General features: G+C 43.0%; 2 protein-coding genes across 2 annotated transcripts in view; one reads left to right on the top strand and one right to left on the bottom strand.

The window, feature by feature from the left end:
• Nucleotides 1–7,600: 7,600 nt before the first annotated feature.
• On the bottom strand, nt 7,601–11,291 carry dynlrb2 (dynein light chain roadblock-type 2). The gene is given in 4 exon segments (NM_001292956.1): nt 7,601–7,788; nt 7,921–8,088; nt 9,796–9,871; nt 11,188–11,291. Coding segments are annotated over 4 exon segments (291 nt in total). The 5' UTR covers nt 11,191–11,291; the 3' UTR covers nt 7,601–7,744.
• Nucleotides 11,292–12,042: 751 nt separating this feature from the next.
• wwox (WW domain containing oxidoreductase) overlaps nt 12,043–22,287 on the top strand; it is a 344,609-nt gene continuing 334,364 nt past the window's right edge. The window contains exons 1-4 of the mRNA XM_007889206.2: nt 12,043–12,256; nt 16,012–16,076; nt 18,773–18,830; nt 19,198–19,376. Of these exons, the coding sequence (XP_007887397.2) occupies nt 12,150–12,256; nt 16,012–16,076; nt 18,773–18,830; nt 19,198–19,376 (409 nt within the window). The 5' untranslated portion in view covers nt 12,043–12,149. The remainder of the gene's footprint in view (nt 12,257–16,011; nt 16,077–18,772; nt 18,831–19,197; nt 19,377–22,287) is intronic.

Genomic DNA, 22,287 nt, shown 5'->3' with positions numbered 1-22,287 from the left:
AATTTCACTGGGAATAAACGACTGCATTTCATAGGCGAACACGGCAGCCAATTTGCACACAGCAATGAAGTGAATGATTGGTTTTATCTGGGGGAATCCTTGACCAGGATCCCAGGAGACACTGCCCTTCTCTATTCAAGTAGCGCCATGCGATCTTTTAACTTAACGTCCACCTGGACAGACAGATGAGAACTTCGGTTTAACGTCTCATCCGAAGGACGACACCTCCGACAAATGCAGCTTGCACGTGTCGCATTTTAGCATCGCATTGTAGGTTGCAACCTGTTTCCATTCGTCCTCCCAATGTGAAGCGCACCTCTCTGCTCGTGCAGCCAACAAGAACAACACAACAACCTTCAATCCATTGTTGGGGCATTCCACCTCCAGTCACCATTCTGAAGTGGTAAAGGTAAGACAGAGCGTTTTTCATGTGAGGACGTTTCAAAGTGCTCCAGGAAACTGGAATGATGTCATGCCAACCAGCAATTGTACATGCGGGAATTGTATCCCAACCCAATCTCCTTTGGGAGTGGAGTTTCTAAGTGTCCAAGGATGACGCATTGCCGGCAGGAATCCCCACTTGGATACCGCGGGTCGGAGTGGAATTCCCACGGGAATCCAGTTAGAAATCCACGCATCTCAGCCACCGCTTTGACACCTTGCCATCGAGTAATTCACATTTCGCCCTCTGTGATGCATGACCTTGTATCGATCTCCAAGGCAGGGCCCAGGAGCAGAATCGAGGGAAACCTGACCAGGTAGCGCATTTATTCAGTAAACACGGCTATCAATTTTGCAGCATGTCTCCTCTAAATAATTAATAAGAACAGAATTATTACCCTTTAAATCCCTTTCATGACTTTCCTTTGCTTCAAAATGCAGCAGAATACGAAGCAATATCTTCCTTCAAAACTACATCCGGAAAACGTCTCTCCCGCCCGTGCGGAATGTAACAAAATAAAATACTCCTTGTGATCGTCAGGGCGTCAGGAATACATCTCAACACACTTCACAGGATCCACGGTGAAGTTTAGTGACTGTGTATTTTTATAGGCAAACACGGCAGCCAATTTGCCATATCCCGAAAACAGCCATGAGGCAAATAACCCATTGTAACTGTTGTTCTGCTGGCCAGGACACAGGGGGGAAACTCTCTTGTTTTTGTGAAACACGTCGGAGGTGAAAGTGCCGCCAGCCAAGATTGCTCCACGTGGTCCAGGATTGCTTGACGGCCGAGGTGGGGGGAGAGGGAAAAATGGAAACGTGTTGACTTGTTTGACTTGGCCCCTTGAAACGCTTTGATTGTTGTTGAAAGCACTTTTCCGATGGTGCTGAGAAGCAGGTTCTGGGCGGTCAGGGTCAGCACCCGGGTCAGATACGGTACAGTTAGACGCCAAAGTAAAGTTCTCTCCACTCTGCTATTGCAATGGGCCTTAACCCCAACCACAGAACAGCACCCTCTACTGCACTAGTGTGACATTTTCCTGTTCTCGGGCCAAGTAATCTGTGACGCCGGTAAGTGAGACTGCCATTTAGTTCCAAATTAAGAGCAATTTTGGACGGGGTGTGTCCACAACCATTGGAACGGGATTGAGATTGCTTTAAGGTGATTCACATTTAATAATAATAATAATAATAATAATAATCCTTGCATTTGATATAGCGCTTTTCACGTCGGGAGGACGTCCCAAAGCGCTTCACAGAACACACTGTAAAGTGAATTGACTGTATATTTGTGGGCGAACGCGGCAGCCAATTGCGCACAGCAATGTCCCACAAACAGTCGTAGATTGAAAATGACCAATTTATTATTGTTTTTTTTTTTTTTTTTTTTTTGGAGGGATTATTATTAGGCTCTGTGTGGAGTAAGGAAACTTGCCCAAGGTTTCGCCCTCTGCCTGGAATTGAACTCAGGTCTCTCACTTGCAAAGTGAGTGCTCTAACCACTGAGCTACAGGACTCCACAATAACAATAACAATAATAATACTTGCATTTGCTGCAAAACCGCAGCAATTTGTGTAGGGTGTCATTATTGAGACGCACACAAATAAAACGGACTTCGCTGCAGTTTGCGAGGCATTGCTGCGGGCAAATTGGCGGCAAAAGTGCCACGTGGAGGTTATCGCACACACCAACCACAATGATGTTCAGTGCAATGAAAAACTCTTTGGAAAGGGAATTGAAGATATCTGGGCTGCAGAAAATATTCTGCATCTTCTGCAGCTCAAACGGGCTCTGCAGCAGCAGCAGTTGCAGGAAGGAAGTCTATCTGAAATCTGTGTTACATCCACAACGCACTTTGCAACTCAGGCAGCTGTGATACCAGCAAGAGATTATTTACCTTGAGATGAAATTAGGAGATCAATTTGTTTGCAACAGAACGCGTCAGAACACAGACTTACGTATACGTGTTTATTTATTGACATGCACACAAATAAAACTTACTCCATTGCTATTTGCGAGACATTAATGAGGGCAAATTGGCTGTCAAATTTGCCTACCCCCCACCCACCCCTCCACTTTACAAGTGCTTTGGGGCACTGCTCTGCATGAGGGGTGCTCTACAAAGGCAAGTTATTGTTTACAGTCTATCCTGTGACGTGCTTTGAGGTGTCCTCTCAATGTGAAAGGCACTGCATCAAATGCAAGGATTATTATCATTAATAATAATCAATTCGATTGCTTTTCAATTAAACTCTTAATTGGGGGCGTCCAACGGGAACAGAAATCTGGCAAATTCTACTTTCCTTTCCCAGTTGTGGACTGCAGGCGGAAAAGCAGTGTGTAACGCGTTAGACATTTAAAGTTATTAATGATGTGTAAACAGCGATGTGTTTTGATCGCGCTCCGTTCTAGTTGCGATTTGGCTATTTTTGAAAATTACTTTCTTCGCCAGTGGGTTCCATTGAAATTGAGCAGATGTTGGTGAGCGCTAAGTGCCCAACTTCTTTGCACAACGCCCTTCAAAAGATGCCTGGAGCTGACAGTAATGGTAAGTATGTGTATCTATAACAGATGTGCAGCGTATTAGGAACTTTTAAAGACGGTCTGTCCGTGTTGAAGACGGTAGCATGAGAAGAGTAGGATCGTGGCTTCAGAGACTGGCAGAGTCATATGCGATCTTTGCAATATCATTCAAGTCACTTTCATTTGGAGGTGATATCAGCGTGATCATTTTTTTCGCCAATAACCAACTTGCACTTGCCACATAGCAGCGCTCTGGGACGCTACCTTGCGTGAGGGGCGCAAGCTGTTGTTGATGTTGTTGTTGTTGTAACTTGCATCTTTCACGTAATATAGCAACTCAAACCCAGGTCCTTTCGCTTGCGAGGCGAGTGCTCTTGAGCATTAAGCTGGAATGAGGTTGGGTGGTGGGGGGTGTGGGGGGGGGGGGGAGAGGGTCAAAAAGGAATGCACGGTTGGAGAGGTAGGTTTATAGGGGGCGTTTTGAAAGCAAGGAGAGAGGGGCTGGGTGTGAGGTGGAAAGATTTTTTTTGGGGGGGGGTGAGTTTCTTCTGAGCTATAAAAAGTGGAAAAGTCTTTGTTTTGTTTTGCTTGCAAACCATGCAACAGAATATATCTTGGGCAGCCAGTGTTGTGTTTGTAATAAATGTCCCCTCACTTGTGAGCTCAGTCTCCCTGCTGGCATTATTTACCGCATCACATGAGCAGCCAGGATATATCTTCTATTTTTACACACAGTGATTCACAGACAATATTAATTTACCCAACGATTGCATCACAATAGCCTCTTGTGGTCTTTAATCAATGTCTTTTTCAGGGCTATTTTTACACTGTCGTTAAAATGGTCTTCATTTCTATCAAGACCAACGTACATCGCACAGAAGAAGAAAAATTACAGGGGATGATTAAAAGGCTGTAATTTAGTCTCTGGAATCAGAAGAAACCAATAAATCACTTAAGGTTTTGTTCATCTGGTTTATGACACCATCTGAACCCATCGGTTAAAAATGATCAAATGAAAGTATTCTTATGATAAAGCCTTGAAACTACCTAATTTCAACAACATCTTTCAAAATGTTGATTGGAAATAGTTGAATCATGGCGCAAGACATTTATTTGGTGAGGGAATTGAAGTCCTGGTGTTTAGTATCACAGTTTCAAACATTCTCTCTGCATGGACAGCCTTCTAACCCAAAACACATGATCATTGTTAACGGTTCCCAACATTTTACTGCCGCGCCGATTAACCCAGACCTTCAATGGATTGGTTTCTCCATGATTAATGTTTCACATTTCCTTGAGGATCTGACCCCAGAATAGTGCTGGCTCAATTCTGAACCCACTTGAGGCTTTAATCAAATTATGCTTTGCATTCATTCGCCAAAGGAACAGAAATAAAGAAATATCATCAACTGAAAAAAAGTAATGGGCAATTGTTGGATCTGGGCAAAGAGAAGAACACAATTTTTTTTGTGGGAAAGGTAGCTGAGATCGATTTCGATATTATCTATTTTCTTAGCTGTTATCTATCATCTATTGTGCAAAGGCGTTGTGTGCTTTGTGACCTGAACAGTCTGTGTTGTCCATTCATTGTCAATGGGACTGTAAGGCATAATGTCAGCCTGGCTCAGGTAGTAGCACTCTCACCTCTGAGTCAGAAGGTTGTGAGCTCAACACACATGATGGCCCTTTAAACTGAGAGTCAAGGGTGACACTCCAGTGCAGTGCTGGAGCTGGGAAGCATAGTCATTTGGATGAGACAAAAAACTGAGGTCCTCTCTGCCCATCCAGATAGGTGTTAAAGACCCCATGCCACTATTTGAAAGGAGAAAGGAGATTTATATTATATATAAATAAATATAGTAATAATCCTTGCATTGGTATAGCAGCTTATCGTCAAAGCACTTCTATTCAACTCCAAGTCATTACTCGATTTTCTGTATCAATAAATTTTAACAGAAGAGTGGCTGAGTGATTTACTTGTTAGGCTGTGGACACTTAATTTATATTAAAAAAAATAAAAATATGGTCACTCAATCCACGACTGTTTGAGGGACAATGCTGTGTGCAATTGGCTACTGCGGTTCGCCCACAAAATATACAGACAATCGACCTTACAATATATTCCGTGAAGCGCTTTGAGACGTCCAATCAAAGTGATAAGGCGCTATATCAAATGCAAGGATTATTAGTTTAGTTATCATGCCCATTTATGAATGCCTTGCCTCATTGCGTGCAGCAAGTAACTTTCTCAAGAATGAGGTGCACTTGTACACTGCATAAGATGAGCTCTGCTTCAACCTGACGTGGTTCAAAGTGGAGCGTTAGCCTTTCGAGTCACGGAGTGATAAACCGCGTTCATACTTCAGCAAAACAGATGTGATATCAGCAAATGTGCAGTGGGCAATGCTCAGCTGTATATGGTGAATTTTAACTCGCCCTGACAGAACGAACATTTGGAGGTGCTGAAACGATGAGAACCACATCGCAAATATTCACGCCATGCAAAAAGTGCTGATAGGAAAAGCTGCGCAAACAATTAAAAACATACAATAGTCACTGCCTTATGAGGTAAATATATTAGTTAATACTTACATTATATATAGTGTTTTAGAAGACCATGCAAATTCCCACTGCTCATCCAATCCCAACAAACTGAAATCAATAGCTACGTTCACCTGAGATAGCAAACTCAGCACAAACTATGAACATTCTCCTGCTCTGAATGGCTCAGGGTCACACCACATGGTGCATTTACCTGAGACATTGGGGGAGCAGAGCAGTACACAGATATTTCATAACAACTTTATTTTATTCAAGCCAGCTATGTTTCTTTACATTCAGTCATATATGATATATTTCATGTGAAATTATTGCTCTCAAGTGCATTGGAAGATACAGTATATAGTTACATCAATTACGTGATTATTCAAAGCAAGGGGATTTAACTTTTAAAAACTGTAAATAATCTAACAATATCAATCTGCATTTTTTGTATCGCATCTTATCACATTCCTCAAAACATCCCAAAACATTTTATAGGATTTACTGCAAATTATAGTGACTCAATATCTGTTATTAAATGGCACTGAGGAATGCATATGCCTTTAAAGAATAGGTATATATTATATATTAAAAAATGAATTTTAAAGCACATTACGCATTAACATTTCGAAGCATTTTGTAAAATATCATCAGTTGGCAAGTGTGTGTTCTTATATCAACAAGTGTGGCAACTAACGTAAACAAGATGATGAATTCATTTTTGAATTTGGAAGTAAATTTGGATTACTTGGAATGGAACATAAATCAAGGTCACTAGAAGACTAGACGGTTTCTGTTTTTAAATATAAAAACAACCCAGAGCAGGTCAAACAGTGTGGCATCAAAACTGCTGAGAATCAAACGTGAAACTTTAACCTGCTTTTCTCGCAAAAGTTAACTATTTGGGCGGTTATGAATCTCAAGCTTTTTAAAATGTATTTACGTAGATGCAAAGCATTCGCAGTTCTTTGGAGTCGTGGTAATAAACTGAACATTTGAATGTACATCAGCTGTGTTTGATTTGGACCATAAATAGTTGTGATTATTATGAAATGCAGAAGTTGTCTGACGGTTACGCAGTTTATTTTGGTAGAAAAACAAAACTGCTTCAGAATTTTAAAGTTACAACACCATCTCTTTCTTCTGTCCAGAATTGTTGTTGAAAATAGTTTCGTAACACCACCATGAAAACAGGAAGTGGTGCTCAACAGAAAACCTTTGATGAAACAGAAACATCTGTGTCCATGTTTACGGTCTTGTCATGTAGCTGAGGCTGGCTGAAGTATTTAAAACCGGGTAAATAGAAGCAAGTTAGCGGAACCTGGGTTTGATCCCCGGCGAAGCAAAATGTTAGACACATTTCCTTACCCCACAAGCCTGTTTACCTCGCAGCAAGTAGGAACCCGGTTATTAGTTGATTGGCAGATCGCTTTTTCTAGGGTAATAATCCCCTCACCAAAAAAAAATGGTCACTCAATCAATGACTGTTTGTGGGACACTACTGTGCGCAATTGGCTGCTGCATTTCACCCATAAAATATAGTCAATTCCCACGACGGTATATTCTGTGAAGCGCTTTGAGACGTCTCAAAGATGTGATAAGGCGCTATATCAAATGCAAGGATTATTATTATCTTTCCCATCTTCGCAAAGTGAAAAGTAAAGCGATTTTGTGAGTTAAAAAAAGTGATGTCAGTGCTGGGAGAAGGAATATTTTCATGTATATCAGATGGGAATGGCAACCAGGGACACCTGTGTCCACAGAGGTCTTTCTTGTCACTTTGATGATGCTGTTGTGGTCACGTTAATGCTGCCCTTCAGGTGGTTAAGGTTTAAAGGTGGTTTTCCTAGAACTAGCCTTTTTTGGTGATTTGCATCTATTTTGAGAATCTACAGGTGAAAGTCTGGTGCAGAAACTTGTCGACAAGACAACAGAAGATTGAAGCAGAAACACACCAGTCAGAACAGAGTTGAATAAGCGAGTTACACCTGAATGACTCAATTCACCACTGAAAATAAAATGCCCAAAAGTTGAACAACATTGATCTTTTATTTTAACTTTTCAGAGGAAAAAAAAATCAATCATCCAAGTAGTAGTAAGAATATCTTTATTAGTTTCACAACCATCGACTGGTCCCTTGTACTATCATTCCCATATTAATTTATTTAAGATTATAGATCCATTTTAACAACTGACGATTTCCTTCGCTGTCTTTCAGACGTGTAGTGAGTGAATTCATTCACTTGGATTCTGGATGACAATTAGAAGGTACTCTTTATCTGTAAAGGAAAACAAACAAATGATCTTTCCAGCAACAAAACCAATTGATCATTTTCCGCTTCAGTAGATACAAGTGTGCTGCATCTTTGATTACCAAGGACTAAATCTCATGAACCACAAGACAATTTTACCTGGTGCGACCATAATTTCATGTTTTTTTGATCGGATTCGCAGGAAGGTCAGATCATTCTGTGGGTCAATATCTCTTACAGTGCTCCTTGCTTTCATGGACAGTTGATGGAGTAGGCCTGCATATTGCACTGTGGTGGAGTTGTCCAAGGTTGTTCTTATTGGGATTCCTGAGAATCAAAATAAATAGAGAACCTTTCCATTATAAACGAGATCTTCCACCTGCAGAAAATGGGTAAGCTACGATTGCTCTAGTAATCAAATATCTGTGTCCAAGGTGGCTGTTTGACGTTGCAGCAAGTTATAGCCATATAATTTGCAACACAATGCTAACGTGTAAGAGTACGAACAGTTAAAACGGCAATCTTTTAGATTCAAGAGAGAAGGGATGCCAATTAGCAGTTTGCACGTTAATAATGACAACGGTTCTTGACTAACGAACAATGCGGGTCTCTCTCCATTAGTTCGCATAAAAATCACGTTGCAATCTAAACCAGTTCTCATCGGTCCCATCTCAGAAATGACCGCAATGGAGTATGTCAAGGGAGTAGAGAACATGAATTCACACAAATTCCAAATTACGGTCCAAGTTTATCAGGGAGCAAGGGTGAGTGAGTTTCTCGTATAGAGGAGAGAGAACGACACAGAAAGTCAATCCAGGTTCCAATTCCACATTTTCTAGGTGCTTATAGCAAAGCAGTATTTGGCAGGTCTGAAAAATACCATTTACATTCTGAGCTGAAGAAGATGGAACAAAATAGAGGTGGGGGGGCGGGGGGGTGTGAGAGGGGGAAGAGACAAGAGGCAGAAATAATACTGCCATCCCATCTGAAAGGATATTCAAAGCAACTACTTTAATTTCTACAAGTTCAATAAAATGCTGGCTTCAGCCTTCCAAATACAATTCCCCTAGGAAATGCTATATTAACTCAGTGGACAGTTTGGTGATATTACAATCATCATCATTAATTTGATTGCATTAGAAGTTTTCATTTATTCAGCAAATAATGTAATGCAGGAACACACAAGGGATACCAGCTATTAAACCTGCAACTAATGTTGCGTACCATTGTGATACTTGTTAAGAATTAAGCCATTTAGAATAATATACGAAATATTACAGTGCTTAAATCGTAGATAATAATTATTGTAGATCATGACCATTAAACCAAGTCCCAAATCAGGAAATGAATATAGAATTATCTCTTGCTAACTGCACATATGCTGTGAGTGTGATTAACATATGAATCAACCTCACGCATACTTCTGGTGTATATATACCAACGCACACACAGATATACACACACTTTTTCATTACAATTAAATAAAAATGATTAAAATCAGAGGCAAAGGGTAACTAAAAGTTCAGAAAGCTTAAGTCTTCAATGTACTAAAAAGGCTGGAATGTTTTAAAAAAAACATTTTCTTCACTTTCCAAAATCACGGTTCTTGTATTTTCTTTATTTGTTTTTGCGTTTGTATTTCCTCCCTCCCTACCCACCCCCACAACCTCAGGAGCACTGCCTAACCAAGTGACCAGTCAAGCAATCTGCTTCCAAGCCTTTGCTTATGGTTTTCCTGGGCTGTTCACAAAGAGGTGATTGTTGGTGGTGTGAGCATCTGAATCTTCTCTCTCCCCCTCTCACTCCGAAGCTCACAAATACCACTCAGCGTTCCTTAAACGCAGGAGGCATTCAAAGCAGTTCCCTTAATTTCTACACCTAAAAAAGGTACATAACAGCATCATGGAGATTAAAACTTGAACAATGAGTTGAGGGCGAACTTCCCTAAGATTACGAGCTGTAAATAACCAGAGGGTTTTGAAAAAATTGTGGCTCAGAAATCAAAACTACTGCATCAAGATGAGAGCCACGTACCTTCCGCATTCACTACTATAGTTCCAATCACACCTTTGTGGGACTGAATTCTCTTCAACGTTTCCTCCACCTCAGACTGAAAACAAAAAAGGAAAGAAATTGAAACGAGAGAGCACTCGGCAGGCAGTGGAATCTCGCACGGTTTTTTGTAAAGCGTGTCAATGTTAAATAACAATCACTGTTCGGTTTTTCGAGCGACAAGACCTGCGATACGAGGGAGATCTACAACAGAGGGTTGAGCGGTGATGGTCTCAGTGCTCGTGAAGATTTTTAACCTCAAAATGCGGAAAGGGAGAAGGTCGTTTGATCCAGCGTGCTTACTCCGGGCGGACCACAGCGAAATGACCCCAATACTGGTTTCACCCCCACCCAATTCTCTGGTTCGAAACATCAATCGAGCAACAAGAGGGAAACAAATCCAGAATATTCATCCCTCCCTCCATCTCAACCATCCAAATCCTATTATCCTGCCCTCCCTACGCAAGACATCTTATTCCTTTCTTTCATTCCTTCTCTGTCTCTTCCTCCCTTTTTCTCTTTCTTTGTCCCATTTATTTTCAATCTCACTGCCCCACCCAGATCCCTCTCCCTTCCCTCGGGAAAGAGAAAGGCCTATTTTCTTGTTGTGTGTGTGGGTGTGTGGGAGGGAGGGAGGGAGAGAGAGAGAGAGAGAGGATAGGAGGAAGGAAAGGACCAGAAGAAACGTTCAAGCAAACAATACTGAAAACAAAAATCAGGGAATAACAATGCGTTGGCGAATACAATACGGAAAAGCAGCAGATTATAAAGGTCATGGCCTGGCTGGGGGGGGGGGGGGGGGGGAGACACAGAGAGTGACAGAGACACACACACACACACAGAGACAGAGAGAGACACAGAGTGACAGACAGACACACACAGAGAGACAGAGAGAGAGACACACACACACACACACAGACAGAGACACAGAGTGACAGACACAGACACACACATACACACAGAGACAGAGAGAGATCGAGAGAGACACACACACACACACACACACAGAGTGACAGCGAGAGAGAGAGAGACACCCAAGAGACACACCCAGAGAGACAGAGACACAAAGAGTGACAGAGAGAGAGACACACACCCAGAGAGACAGAGACACACACACACACACACAGAGACACACCCAGAGACACAGAGACAGAGAGAGATCCCCCCCTCAGGGAGCGCCTCCGGCTGACTGGAGCCGCCGGTCAGGGCGGGAGAGGCTGAGTGAGGCCCTGCTGTAAACAGGGAAGCCGGGGCCTCGCGCCCGCCCGCCCGCCCGCCCGCCCCGGGGGGAGGGGGGGCACAGCCGCCGACCAGACCAGACCAGGGGCCTGAAGAGAAAACAAAGCGCCTCCCCCACGGGAGGCTTTCACTCACCATCGCGTCTCTCTGTGTCTCTCCCAACAGTCAACGCTAATACACACACACACGGCCGGTTGCTAGGCAGGAGGAGGGGAACCGGAACCGGAAATGACGGCGACTCGCCCCACCACCGGAAGCGGCGTGGATCAGAATGTCGTCACCTGCTGACTTCTTCCCCCCCCTCCTCCTCCTCCTCTGGGATCTCCCCTGGGCAGGAGGGCAATCGTACGATTATTGTTGTCACTGTGAATGATAACGACAATAATAATATCAATAATAATAATAACTCTCGCATTTGGTACGGCGGCGCCTTATTATCAGGGCCTTCGAGACGCCTCAGAGCGCTTCGCAGGAGAGACCGCAAAAGCGGAGCGACCGGAGGTTTTTGTGGGGCTGAGCGCGGCCGCCCACCACGCGCCGCAGCGTCCCCGCAAACAGTCGTGGGTCGAAGCGGCCAATTTCCCTTGAGGGACTATTCATCAGAGAGGCTGCGTGCGGAGCCAGGAGAGCGGCCCAAGGCCTCCCCCCCCCGCCCCCCGCCCCCCGGCCCCCCGGCCCCCGGCCCCCGGCTGGGAATCGAACCCAGGTCTCTCGCTCGCGCGGCGAGTGGGGCTACAGGACTCCGCGATTTGCGGCAGAGCCATTTTGCGTCGGGAGGACGTCCCCGGGCGCTGGACAGCCAGAGGGTCGGCGGGGGAGGGGAGGGGGGGGGGGGGGGTGAGAGGAGACCTTCCCCCATCCAAACACCTCTCCCTGTCATCTTTGGAGTGGGTTTGGAGAGAGAGGGAGGGAGTGAGAGAAAGAGAGAGAGCAGAGCAGAGGAGGGGGGGGGGGGACACCAGTGAGAAGGGCGAGCGAGGCAGGGGGTGGACTACAAGTCCCACAGGCCTTTGCGCAGGTGCGGCGCGGCGCTTCCGGGCCCGGGGCCGGAAGTGGCGCGTGTAAACAGTGGCGGTTGGGGGAGACGAGCCGGAGCCATGTCGGCGCTCAGGTACGCGGGTCTGGACGACACTGACAGCGAGGATGAGCTGCCCCCAGGCTGGGAGGAGAGGAGCACCAAGGATGGCTGGATCTACTATGCCAAGTAAGGGCACAGGCTAACCTCGCTCAGCACTGCACTGGCTGTCCCTCACTCACTCACTCACTCACTCACTCACTCACTCACTCCTCTCCCTCACTCACTCACTCACTCACTCACTCACTCACTCACTCTTCACTCCCTCCTCCCCTCACTCACTCACTCACTGGCTGTCACTCCCTCCCTCCCTCACTCACTCACTCACTCCCTCACTCACTCCCTCTCCCTCCCTCACTCCCTCTCTCACTCGCTCCCTCTCTCACTCATTCACTCTCTCTCCCCCTCACTTACTCCCTCGCTCACTCACTCGCTCTCTCCCTCACCCACCCACCCACCCAATGACTCATTGACTCACTCCCTCATTGACTCACTCATTGACTCACTCACTCATTGTCTCACTCGTTGGCTTGCTCACTCTTTGATTCAGTTATTCACTCACTCACTCACTCACTCATTGACACACTCACTCACTCATTGAATCACTCGCTCATTGGGTTACTCGCTCACTCATTGATTCATTCACTCACTCATTGACTCACTCACGCGCTCGTTCATTGACTCACTAATTGACTCACTCACTCGCTCATCAATTCACTCACTCGCTCGTTGACTCACTCGCTCGTTGACTCACTCGCTCGTTGACTCACTCGCTCGCTGACTCACTCACTCACTTGTTCACTCACTCACTTGTTCACTCACTCACTTATTCACTGACTCAATCACTCACAGGTATATTGACTCACTCACTAACTCATTTGCTCATTGACTCACTCACTTGCTCATTGACTCACTCACTTGCTCATTGACTCACTCACTCGCTCACTCACTCACTCATTGACTCGCACGTTGACTCACTCGTTCATTGACTGACTGACTTGCTCGCTCATTGACTCACTTGCTCGCTCATTGACTCACTTGCCCATTGACTCACTCATGCGCCCATTGACTCACTCACTCGCTCTTGACACACATGGAGTGAATGGGTGAAAATGGTTTGGCTAAACTCACTGCAACCTCTTTTTACCCGTTGCTCAAAACTTTCAGTTTTTCCTTTATTGGGCTGTGTGGGTTCATGCACGTCATCTCGTTTTGTCTGCGAAGTAATCACTGGATGCTTTTCAGCGAACACATGGAAAACATTGATGCCACTGTTGAATAAAACTCTCCTGTTGGGAAACGGTGCGATTTTATCACCCTGCTCTGTCCCCACCAACTGCAACTGCAAAAACAGATAAAGAATGGTGAATTAAAGTCTGACATAACTTGAGTTAATCTTAGCAGGGTGAAAATATTGAACTGCTTTTGATATATTTGGTATTTTTATTCATAGATGTTTAGCTCGTCCCCCACACAGCTATGAAACTTTTTATTGCTGGACTGAGCCGAGGATTGACAATAGCAGTCAATGCTTGTTGATGGAGACAAGCCATGACCTAAATGCCTTCTAATAAAGTGATGATTTCATTGAGTGCAGCGCTCCTCCTCCAAGAGTGTCCTCAACCAGCAAGGCTGTGTTGTCTAATACAGCCAAAGCTGCTTATGTGCAGATTCAAAAAGGGATGTATAAATGATGGAAACTGCATATGTTTGAAGAGCCTTCAAAACAGAGCTCAAATATAGTATAGTCCGCCAGTCCAGCCTTCCTTGAATAATCTCTTCCTGATGTCTACAATTTTCAATCACTGGCAAATATTTCTATACTACATACAGTCAGTTACAATCTTTATTGTGGTGAATTCTATGTTGTGTTTAAGGATTATTAGGTGACCGTTGTTGCTGTCTTCTTAAAATTGTTTGAATTGTAACCAATCCAGTTTGTGCCTAATGATCTATGTTCTTTGTTATGGATAAGTAGACTTGTATTGATTTTTGTTTTTGTGTGGTGTGTATTTGTGTTATAAGTCCTGAAGAGGATGAATGTGGTGTGCACTTGTTTTTTTTCTCTCTCGCCCTCTCTTCGAAAGGCTTTGATTTCTTTTTGTTTCTACTGGTGTGTGTTTCCAAGGGGTTTGCTGTGCGCCATGACGAGGGGATGAATGACCGTCAATGCCGAATGTTCACTAATTTTTCTCCAATTCCATCTCTAGGGTGGAGATACCAGTGGTATTTTTGCAGAAAGGGGGTGGAAAAGATTAACACAATTTATCTGGTGAATTTGCCTTTAAACTGAATTAGTATGGGGATTGATAAGGTAGTTACCAAAGGAATTGGCAGAAACAGCAACTCTGTGGATTACTTCCTCTTCAAAGCTGTGATCACTTGCTCTGGATAGAACGACTGATTTCAAAATGCTGAGCTAAGTCCAGAATGTTCATTTAATTATCATGACCTGCAATGCTCAGTAAGAGTGCTGCCAGGTCACGTCCACAGATGAAACCAATTTTTTTGTACAAAGATAAAATAATCCTTGCATTTGATGTAAGGGACTGTCACTTCAGGAGTGTGTCTCTTAGCGCTTCACAGGGTTTCACTGTGAAGTACAGTGACTATGCATTTTGTAGGTTAACGGAGCAGCCAATTTATGCACACCAATGTGCATAAATTGGTCATGAAGTCATGATAGTCATGAAGTGAATGAGTGTTGGCCAGGACACCAGCAGAAACTCCCTTCTCTTTTCAAATAGTGTCATGGGATCTTTAACATCCACCTGAAAAGGCAGACAGGATCTCAGTTTAACATTGTTTAACATCTCATCCCAAGGGCAGCACCTCTGACAATGCAGCACTTGTCCAACACTGCAATAGAGTGTTAACATACACTATGAACTCAAAATTCCTGATGTGGGGAATGAACTTGCAGCCTTCTGATTCAGAGGCGAGAGTGCTACCAAGTGAGCCGAGCTTGAATGTTTTCTATTTTCATTCGGATTGACTTGCTCAATACTGTAATTGAATTAAGACTGTAATATATTATTTACTCTTTGATTATTGGAAAGTAGACCTTATGAGTATATTAGTAATCAACTTTTTTTTCACAGCTGGTTTAATATGTGCGATGAACCATGAGAAAAAGGATTTAGAGGTGTTGATGTACAGTGAAATGACTTTTAATGCTATCACAAGAACGTTTAATGTAGAGCACAATGATGCCTGGTGCATTGATATTGCTGCAGTGGACAGAATAAAAACGTAATCTCTGATGCCCAGTTGTGTGAACACGTTGAATATATTATTGCCTCACGCTGTGTAACCTGTATAAGCGCCACAAAGGGTCACGTTTGTTGAGAGGTTTAAATTCTGAAGTTTTACTTTTAATCAATTTAATCAACGGGTGTAATTTCTTTATGTGTGGAGTTCTGGACTGTATATCGCCGGTTGTGTGAGGTAATTAGATCGATGCATAGGTACTTTCAGGTGCAAACCTGTGTTGAGTTGGTGCGGGCGTGTTACAGACGATTGCCTTTACCTGGTATTCGAAGCTTCCTGGCAGAGTCTGACGTGCTGGGGAATAAGCTGCTGGACTACACAAATTACTGTATAGAGCAGAAGTTCAAATCATTGCATTAAAATGTCTCAAGACTGGGTATTTAATCTTTCAGCTTTGGCTTTTATTTGTCTGCTTACGTTGACTAACCAAACTGCTGTGATCTTTTCGTCTTGATTTGGATATTATTGGGGTGATTAAAATGTTTTTTNGCTTTTGAAAAGAAGCTTTTTTTCTGTTTATTTTGCAAATGTATGCATCAGCGTAACAACGTTTTTTTATATATATATATATATATAATATGTAAACTTCACCTTTTCCCCCTTGTTTCCAATAGTCATGTTGAGCTCAAGACTCAGTGGGATCATCCAAAGACTGGGAAAAAGAAGCGTATAGCTGGAGGTTTGTATTTACCTATCTCCTATCAATTCTACAGATTTCCTTTCGAAATACAGGCAGGAGCTTGTTACTTTGAAGCTTTCTTCTGTGTTTTGAGTGAAAAATGCCTCATGGAAGCAAGGTGGCAGAGTTGGCCAGTGTTTTAGAGTTCGGATGGTGTTAGCAATTTATCTGCAGAGTGCGAGTTTGTGATGTTCATCCCAAGAGTTTCGGTGCTGGTTCATGACATGACATAAAACCCTTTGGATGAAATCTGTGCAACATTAACTTCATTATCTTCGGTTAAAAAAAAATCAAGCTGAAAATCAAGAAGACTTGGATTTCACACGCGGTCTAGGCAAGGCAATTGGCTCGCCGAATGAGTAGAAACTTGAAGGAATAATGGAAAAGAAGACGCCCTATTTGAAGATTTATGATACAAACTGATGCACCTATTTTTGTATAAAAAAGGAAGTGCTAATTAAATTCTTTGCCCTTTGCTCTGTCTCAGCAATAAGCCTTAACTCCAGCCTGGTGAAAAGCACTGCCTACTGCATCAATGTGACATTTCCATTTCCCATATGAGCCATCTTTATGACTTCTCCTAATGCCCTTGTTATGCTAGGACTCCTGTGCTGCTTTGATTGTTCATGCAAAGGCAAAAAAAAAAATCCTGTGTTAAGATTCGCAAACTGGAACTGTAGTGGACTTGGTCACCAAGGCCCACTTATAGTAGCGGTCTGCCGGTGGGGTAATGTTCTGTAAAACAGGAAGCCCCTTAATGCAACACTCATGATATATGTAAGTGTGCTTTGTGCTAGTTCAATCACTCCAGCAAGCGTAAAATCATGGTCGCTTTGAACAGTAAGATTAAATGTATTTCTTTATATATTCCCACTACACAATAATAGGCGGAAGCCATTCACCCATAGCACTTATGCTGGTGCTAACTGTGAGAATCCTGTACATAGCTGCCTCTGAACCACCTGTAGAACTCTTTCTGTGGTGCACACCGTATCTAGCATTGGCTGCACTGAACTGCTGACAACATCCTGGCTGTCACTTTGGACAATTACAGCCGTCAGAGAGAGAAAACTTCAATCCTACCAATCTGACCTGAAGGGAATGTGTTTAGATGTGTGGCTCTAGTTAGAGAGCCAGCATAGCACTATGCACTGGATCAAATGGCTTCCGCTGTGAGGTTCCTCTTAATGTCAGAGGTTAATTATGCTTGCATACAGTCTTGCCCAGATACTGATAAACAGTTGACTTAGTACTTTAAATATTTTTATTGGATTTTGAGCATCCTTGCAAGTGACTTCTCACCAGGCACTGGCTTTATTATTCAGTGGTTCTTTTCCTCCCCGTTTTAATTCAACTAATTAAATATATAACTGGTTCAATATATAACTTGTCCCTTTTTGGATAATTAATTAAATTTTGTTTAAAAACTAAAAATGCTAAATTATGAAAACATGTGTATTCAGTATCCAGTGAATTTTAGCATTTTTTTCATGGCAGGACGTTAAACTGAAGAAATGTGGCTTTTCTTTTTAAGAAAGCAGTTTCCGTATGTTTTGTTTCTTAAAAAGGGAGCCTTGTGGTTTGCTGGGTGCAATTGGCTGCTGTGTTTCGCTCACAAAATATACGGTCAATTCACTTCACACTTTATTCTGTGAAGCGCTTTGACACGTCTCGAAGACACGATAAGGCGCCATATCAAATTCAAGTATTATTATTAGGATCCCTTTTTAAAATAGATCGGTAAAAAATCATTACCATCACCTTTTTGGGTCCTTGGTTTGTTTTGTTTAAATAGCTGTTGAGATTGTAGGGGAGTGAGAATGGCTTGGAGGGGTTTCTAAGCCTGAGTGCAGCAATAAGAGAGACCTGAATTAATAAATAGCTCAGGCACTTCAGGTTATGATGGCATCAACGGATGTTAATTCCCTTGTGCCTTTGGGAATCTGTATCTCCTCCAACCAGTCTCCTAAACATAATCAGGATTCTGTTACTTGTGCTGAGTTATTTTTAAACATTATTGTACAGTCAGAAAAGGCAGATGTTCACTTTAAGCTTGGTTATTTTTAATGTTTTTATATATAGAATCCGAATCATTGAACGTTGCAGCACAGAAATGGACCATTCAGTCCATCAAGTCGGTGCTGGTGTTCATATCACTCATTTAATCCAGCTCTGCTGCTTGCTCCACAAATCCTTGAATATTCCTGCTTTTCAAGCATCGTTGTAATTCTCTTTTAAAAGAGTTTAATGACTCTGCTTCAAAAATGAGCTATGACAGAGAATTCCACTTCCCACCCACGCTTTGTCTAAACCCGTTTTTTTAAAAACAAACAAATCCCCTGTTGAAATGTTTTGTGATGGTGAAAATGCTTCACAATTATGTTAGTAGTGTGACCACTGAATATTATTGAAGCAATGTCCAATTCTTTCCTCACAGGACATTTGCACAATTTGACCTTCCATCAGGGGTGATTAGAGAGTAGGACCCCCCCCCCCCCCGGAAGCCCAGGGTGTAGAATAGAGGGGAGGGGAGTTCAAATCATTGGCACAAATTTAGTGATATATATTAGATAATAAACTGTTCGAACATCTTCCAAAAATTTGCTAAAAACACAAATTTATGTTGGGAATAATGTTTTTTCTTAACAGAAATGAACTCCCAATATAATTCATAATTCTATCTATTTCTGCTACAGATTTACCTTATGGATGGGAACAAGAAACTGATGAAAAGGGTCAAATATATTTTGTTGAGTAAGTACATAAATAAATGGCTCGGGTCAGTGAGAATTGGATTTTTTAAGTTAATGCTTGAGATGGAACAAATTCATGGCCAAACGTTTTGGAAGAGTCCTTACATAGTTGACTGCTCAACTAGGAGGCTCATTAAATGTTTTAGGCTTCGCACTGTATTGGCAAGTGCTCTGAAGTGCAAGGTGGAGGTAATTTGCTGGGTGTTCCTTCTGGTTCCCATTTGGTGGCCGGGCGAAGCAATATAAAGTAAAAGGGAGGGAGAAATTAAGAGACTTATTTCATACGATATTCCCTCTCTCCCACCTCCTCCCCCCCCCTCTTATTTTTAAGGACTTTTTAAAAATGATTATAACTTGTTCCTTTACAGCCACATAAACAAAAGGACCACCTACCTGGATCCGCGTTTGGCATTCACAGTTGAAGATACATCTGATAAACAGATTATTCGGCAGAGATATGACGGGAACAGCAGTGCTCTGGACATTTTGCAGGGTCGAGACCTCTCTGGCAAAGTTGCTATCATTACTGGGTCTAATTCAGGGATTGGTAAGTCGCTGCAATTTCATACCTAACATCTTATTTTTAAGAAAGTAATGGAGGTATCACAGCTTTGTTTTATAGATGATAAAAAAAATTTTTTTTACATTCAGTGACCTTTTATTTTGACAAATATCCAGCTGATGCTACGTTTTCGTTGAGCAAGAGAGGAAGAAGATTGCACTATGCTTCTGGTCTCTTTGTAGACCAGATGGTATAGCTATTCAAGAGATTTCTGCTAATTCTATGTTTTAATTGCAGAAATACTGTGTCTTACTTTTCTTTAGAACATTTTATTCGAGGCTTTTATGTTTCAGAATACTTCAAACCCCTTCCCCAAACAAACCCTTCTGAGCTTGAATGATCACGACGAGGAATATCCTATTGCCATTTACAACTTCTACAAAGAGATTTCTCTTGTCAATGACCCAATCAATAATGGGTAGCATTCTCAGACGCGAACGATCGATTGACCGTATCGGTTGTCAAAAGTGACCTGTTTGGTAGGGTTAACGTTGCAGAAATGTCGGTGTTTGTCACCTACGTTTAGGCGTTTTAAAAAGGAATGGCGTGCCTTGATTGGCATTCTTGGCAGCGTAATCCCTAACCTTGCAAATCAGCAAATTGAAGATCACATTTAAGAATAAAGCCCTCAGGATACCATGTGTATTGTCCCACCACACACCGCGCCTGGTGATTTGAATATGGATGTTCCGAGCAGACAATAATTTTGTGTTCCCGCCCACTTAAAAGTTGACCCTGATTGTGCGGGCAGTATCTGATCTGATGATCGGGCGTGATGAGATCAGTATTGCAGTCTGACACTTGCACTGCTCTGGAAGGGAGGCTCGATCAATTATTAAAAAAAAAAACCACACAGAAAAGGACGGGAGTTGCATTTCAATTGAAAATCGTGAAAAAAAAAAAAAATGAGGACTGGACCTTTCAAAGGTGTTCCAGATAGGTGACAGGTTACCCTTTCCAGTGGAATCCAAGCTCATCTAAAGTTGACCCCGCGGAAATGAGGGCAGGTGAGCTCGTTCGGTTCCTTTCATTACGCAGGAATAACCCAGGCCGTTTCCCTAAATGTAGGTCATTAAAGTTCCTCCAGAGAGAGAGAGAGAGAGAGAGAGAGAGAGCGAGAGAGAGCCCGAAAGGAAATGTCAAGTATTCTGCTGTAAGCCTCGAAAAAATGGGGAGTTTGAATCCCGTGCACCTTGGCAGCACTGAATCCCCGTGTCCACTGGAGGGCACTCTTGCTCTGCGCTGAATGCCGCGACTTTCCTGCTTTTACGTGCGAGCGCCGTTGCCTTGAACGCCGCGTTAGACGTCGTGCCGCGGAATGGATGGGGGCCGGCCCGCAAACAAAGAGCGGCACCTTGAAACCTTCGACAAAACCCGCAGTCCCTTTTGTTTCCCGCCCAGTTGTCCGGGGCCACGCGAATCAAATCAGCGCCTGACTTTCGTGTGGCTCTTGACTTTGCCCGAGAGGTCAGGTAGCCCGCGCAGAGCTGCCCAGCGCAGGACTGAGACTGACCGCTCCCCCTCTGCTTTGTGCTTTTTAATACTATATATGATAAGATACCACGAGTTCAGTCCGTGTGGACCCTCAGCGTTTAATCGCCTGGGCTCCTGCTGTACATGGCATTTCCCTTATTCACTCTGGTTAAATATAGTAAACTATACTACTTATATATTTACTGGTATTTTGATGCTGGGATGGGGGTGGAGGGGGTTGCATTGTGAACTAACTTGCTGATTTCTGTGAATATTCGTGGCAGTGTTGGCACTCAGTGTTGTGCATTCTGCCCATCACCTCCCACCGTGTAGCTATAAAATAGACTCTTAATTTTTGTAGAACTAAGCCTTGTTCTTCTGAAACCTACGAGTAATATGTGAAAAGGATCTATAAATAAATGCCACAGTCAAAACTTAGCTTGGGTGCTTGAGGGTACTTTTATTTTTCCAGCAGCTAAATTATACCAGTCAAATCCTGCTGGTTATTGTGCGACTTTTGCCATTGCTAGACTTTACATGGAGCCATTTTCATTGAGGTGCTGTTCTTGACGCTCTCAGTTGGTTGTCTGTGATGGTCTCAGCAGTTGGAACTATTGCTGGAGACGATCCTGGGACGGGTGTTCCTCTGACTTGAGATGTGGTTTTCATTTAAATTCTGGCAGTGTGTGCTCAGGCTTTGTTCTTCTTGGAGAGCTGCGAATTGGAGAGCAAAAGTATTGCAAACACTTGTGCCGTTGCTTGAACTCGTGTCTGGGACTTCTTCCTCGGGAGATGCTCTATGAACACAGAACTCTTAATTCTAATTGAAAATACAGGATTGGTTTGAGGGATCGACAGGGTGTTATTTGGCCTGACTTTAGATTGTGCAGAATGTTTTTGGAGGGAAAGCTTAGTACCTCGACTAGTGGTTAACTGCAGGATCTGATTTCTGTAAAAATACACAACTTGTGCGACAAATCCATAGCACAATTTGTGTATTTTCTTAGACCTACATAGCAAATGTTTAGTGGGTTGAGGCTGCTTTCCTTTCATGAATTGTGCATTGTGCGCCAGTTGAGAATTTGGGGATAGTTTTTTCTCCGCACGTGTATGAATAGACACTGTCTAAACTCAGTGCTCTGTTGGGGCCTGTGTGTGTGGGCTGGATTTCCCAGAAGTGATCTACGGTGTTCAAAACCACTGCACCACCCAACGTTCCTCATTCAATCATAAGGGAAATTAAGCATCTTCAGAAAATGAGTATGGACAGTGTGGTAAAGACTTTACCCAGCAATCAATTTAGCACTGTTTAATTTCTCTGGTTCCTAACCAAATGTATTTTTGCTTCTTGCATGGTAAATGTGATATTGAGATGAAATAATCATGGGAGGAATTTTCGAAAGCAGAACTTTCAAACTTGATT

The sequence above is a fragment of the Callorhinchus milii genome, unplaced genomic scaffold, assembly GCF_018977255.1.
Source record: "Callorhinchus milii isolate IMCB2004 unplaced genomic scaffold, IMCB_Cmil_1.0 Scaffold14, whole genome shotgun sequence".
In the NCBI taxonomy this organism is placed as follows: Eukaryota; Metazoa; Chordata; class Chondrichthyes; order Chimaeriformes; family Callorhinchidae; genus Callorhinchus; species Callorhinchus milii.
The sequence above is the reverse complement of the archived record's forward strand: the minus strand, read 5'-3'. Positions and strand labels throughout refer to the sequence as shown.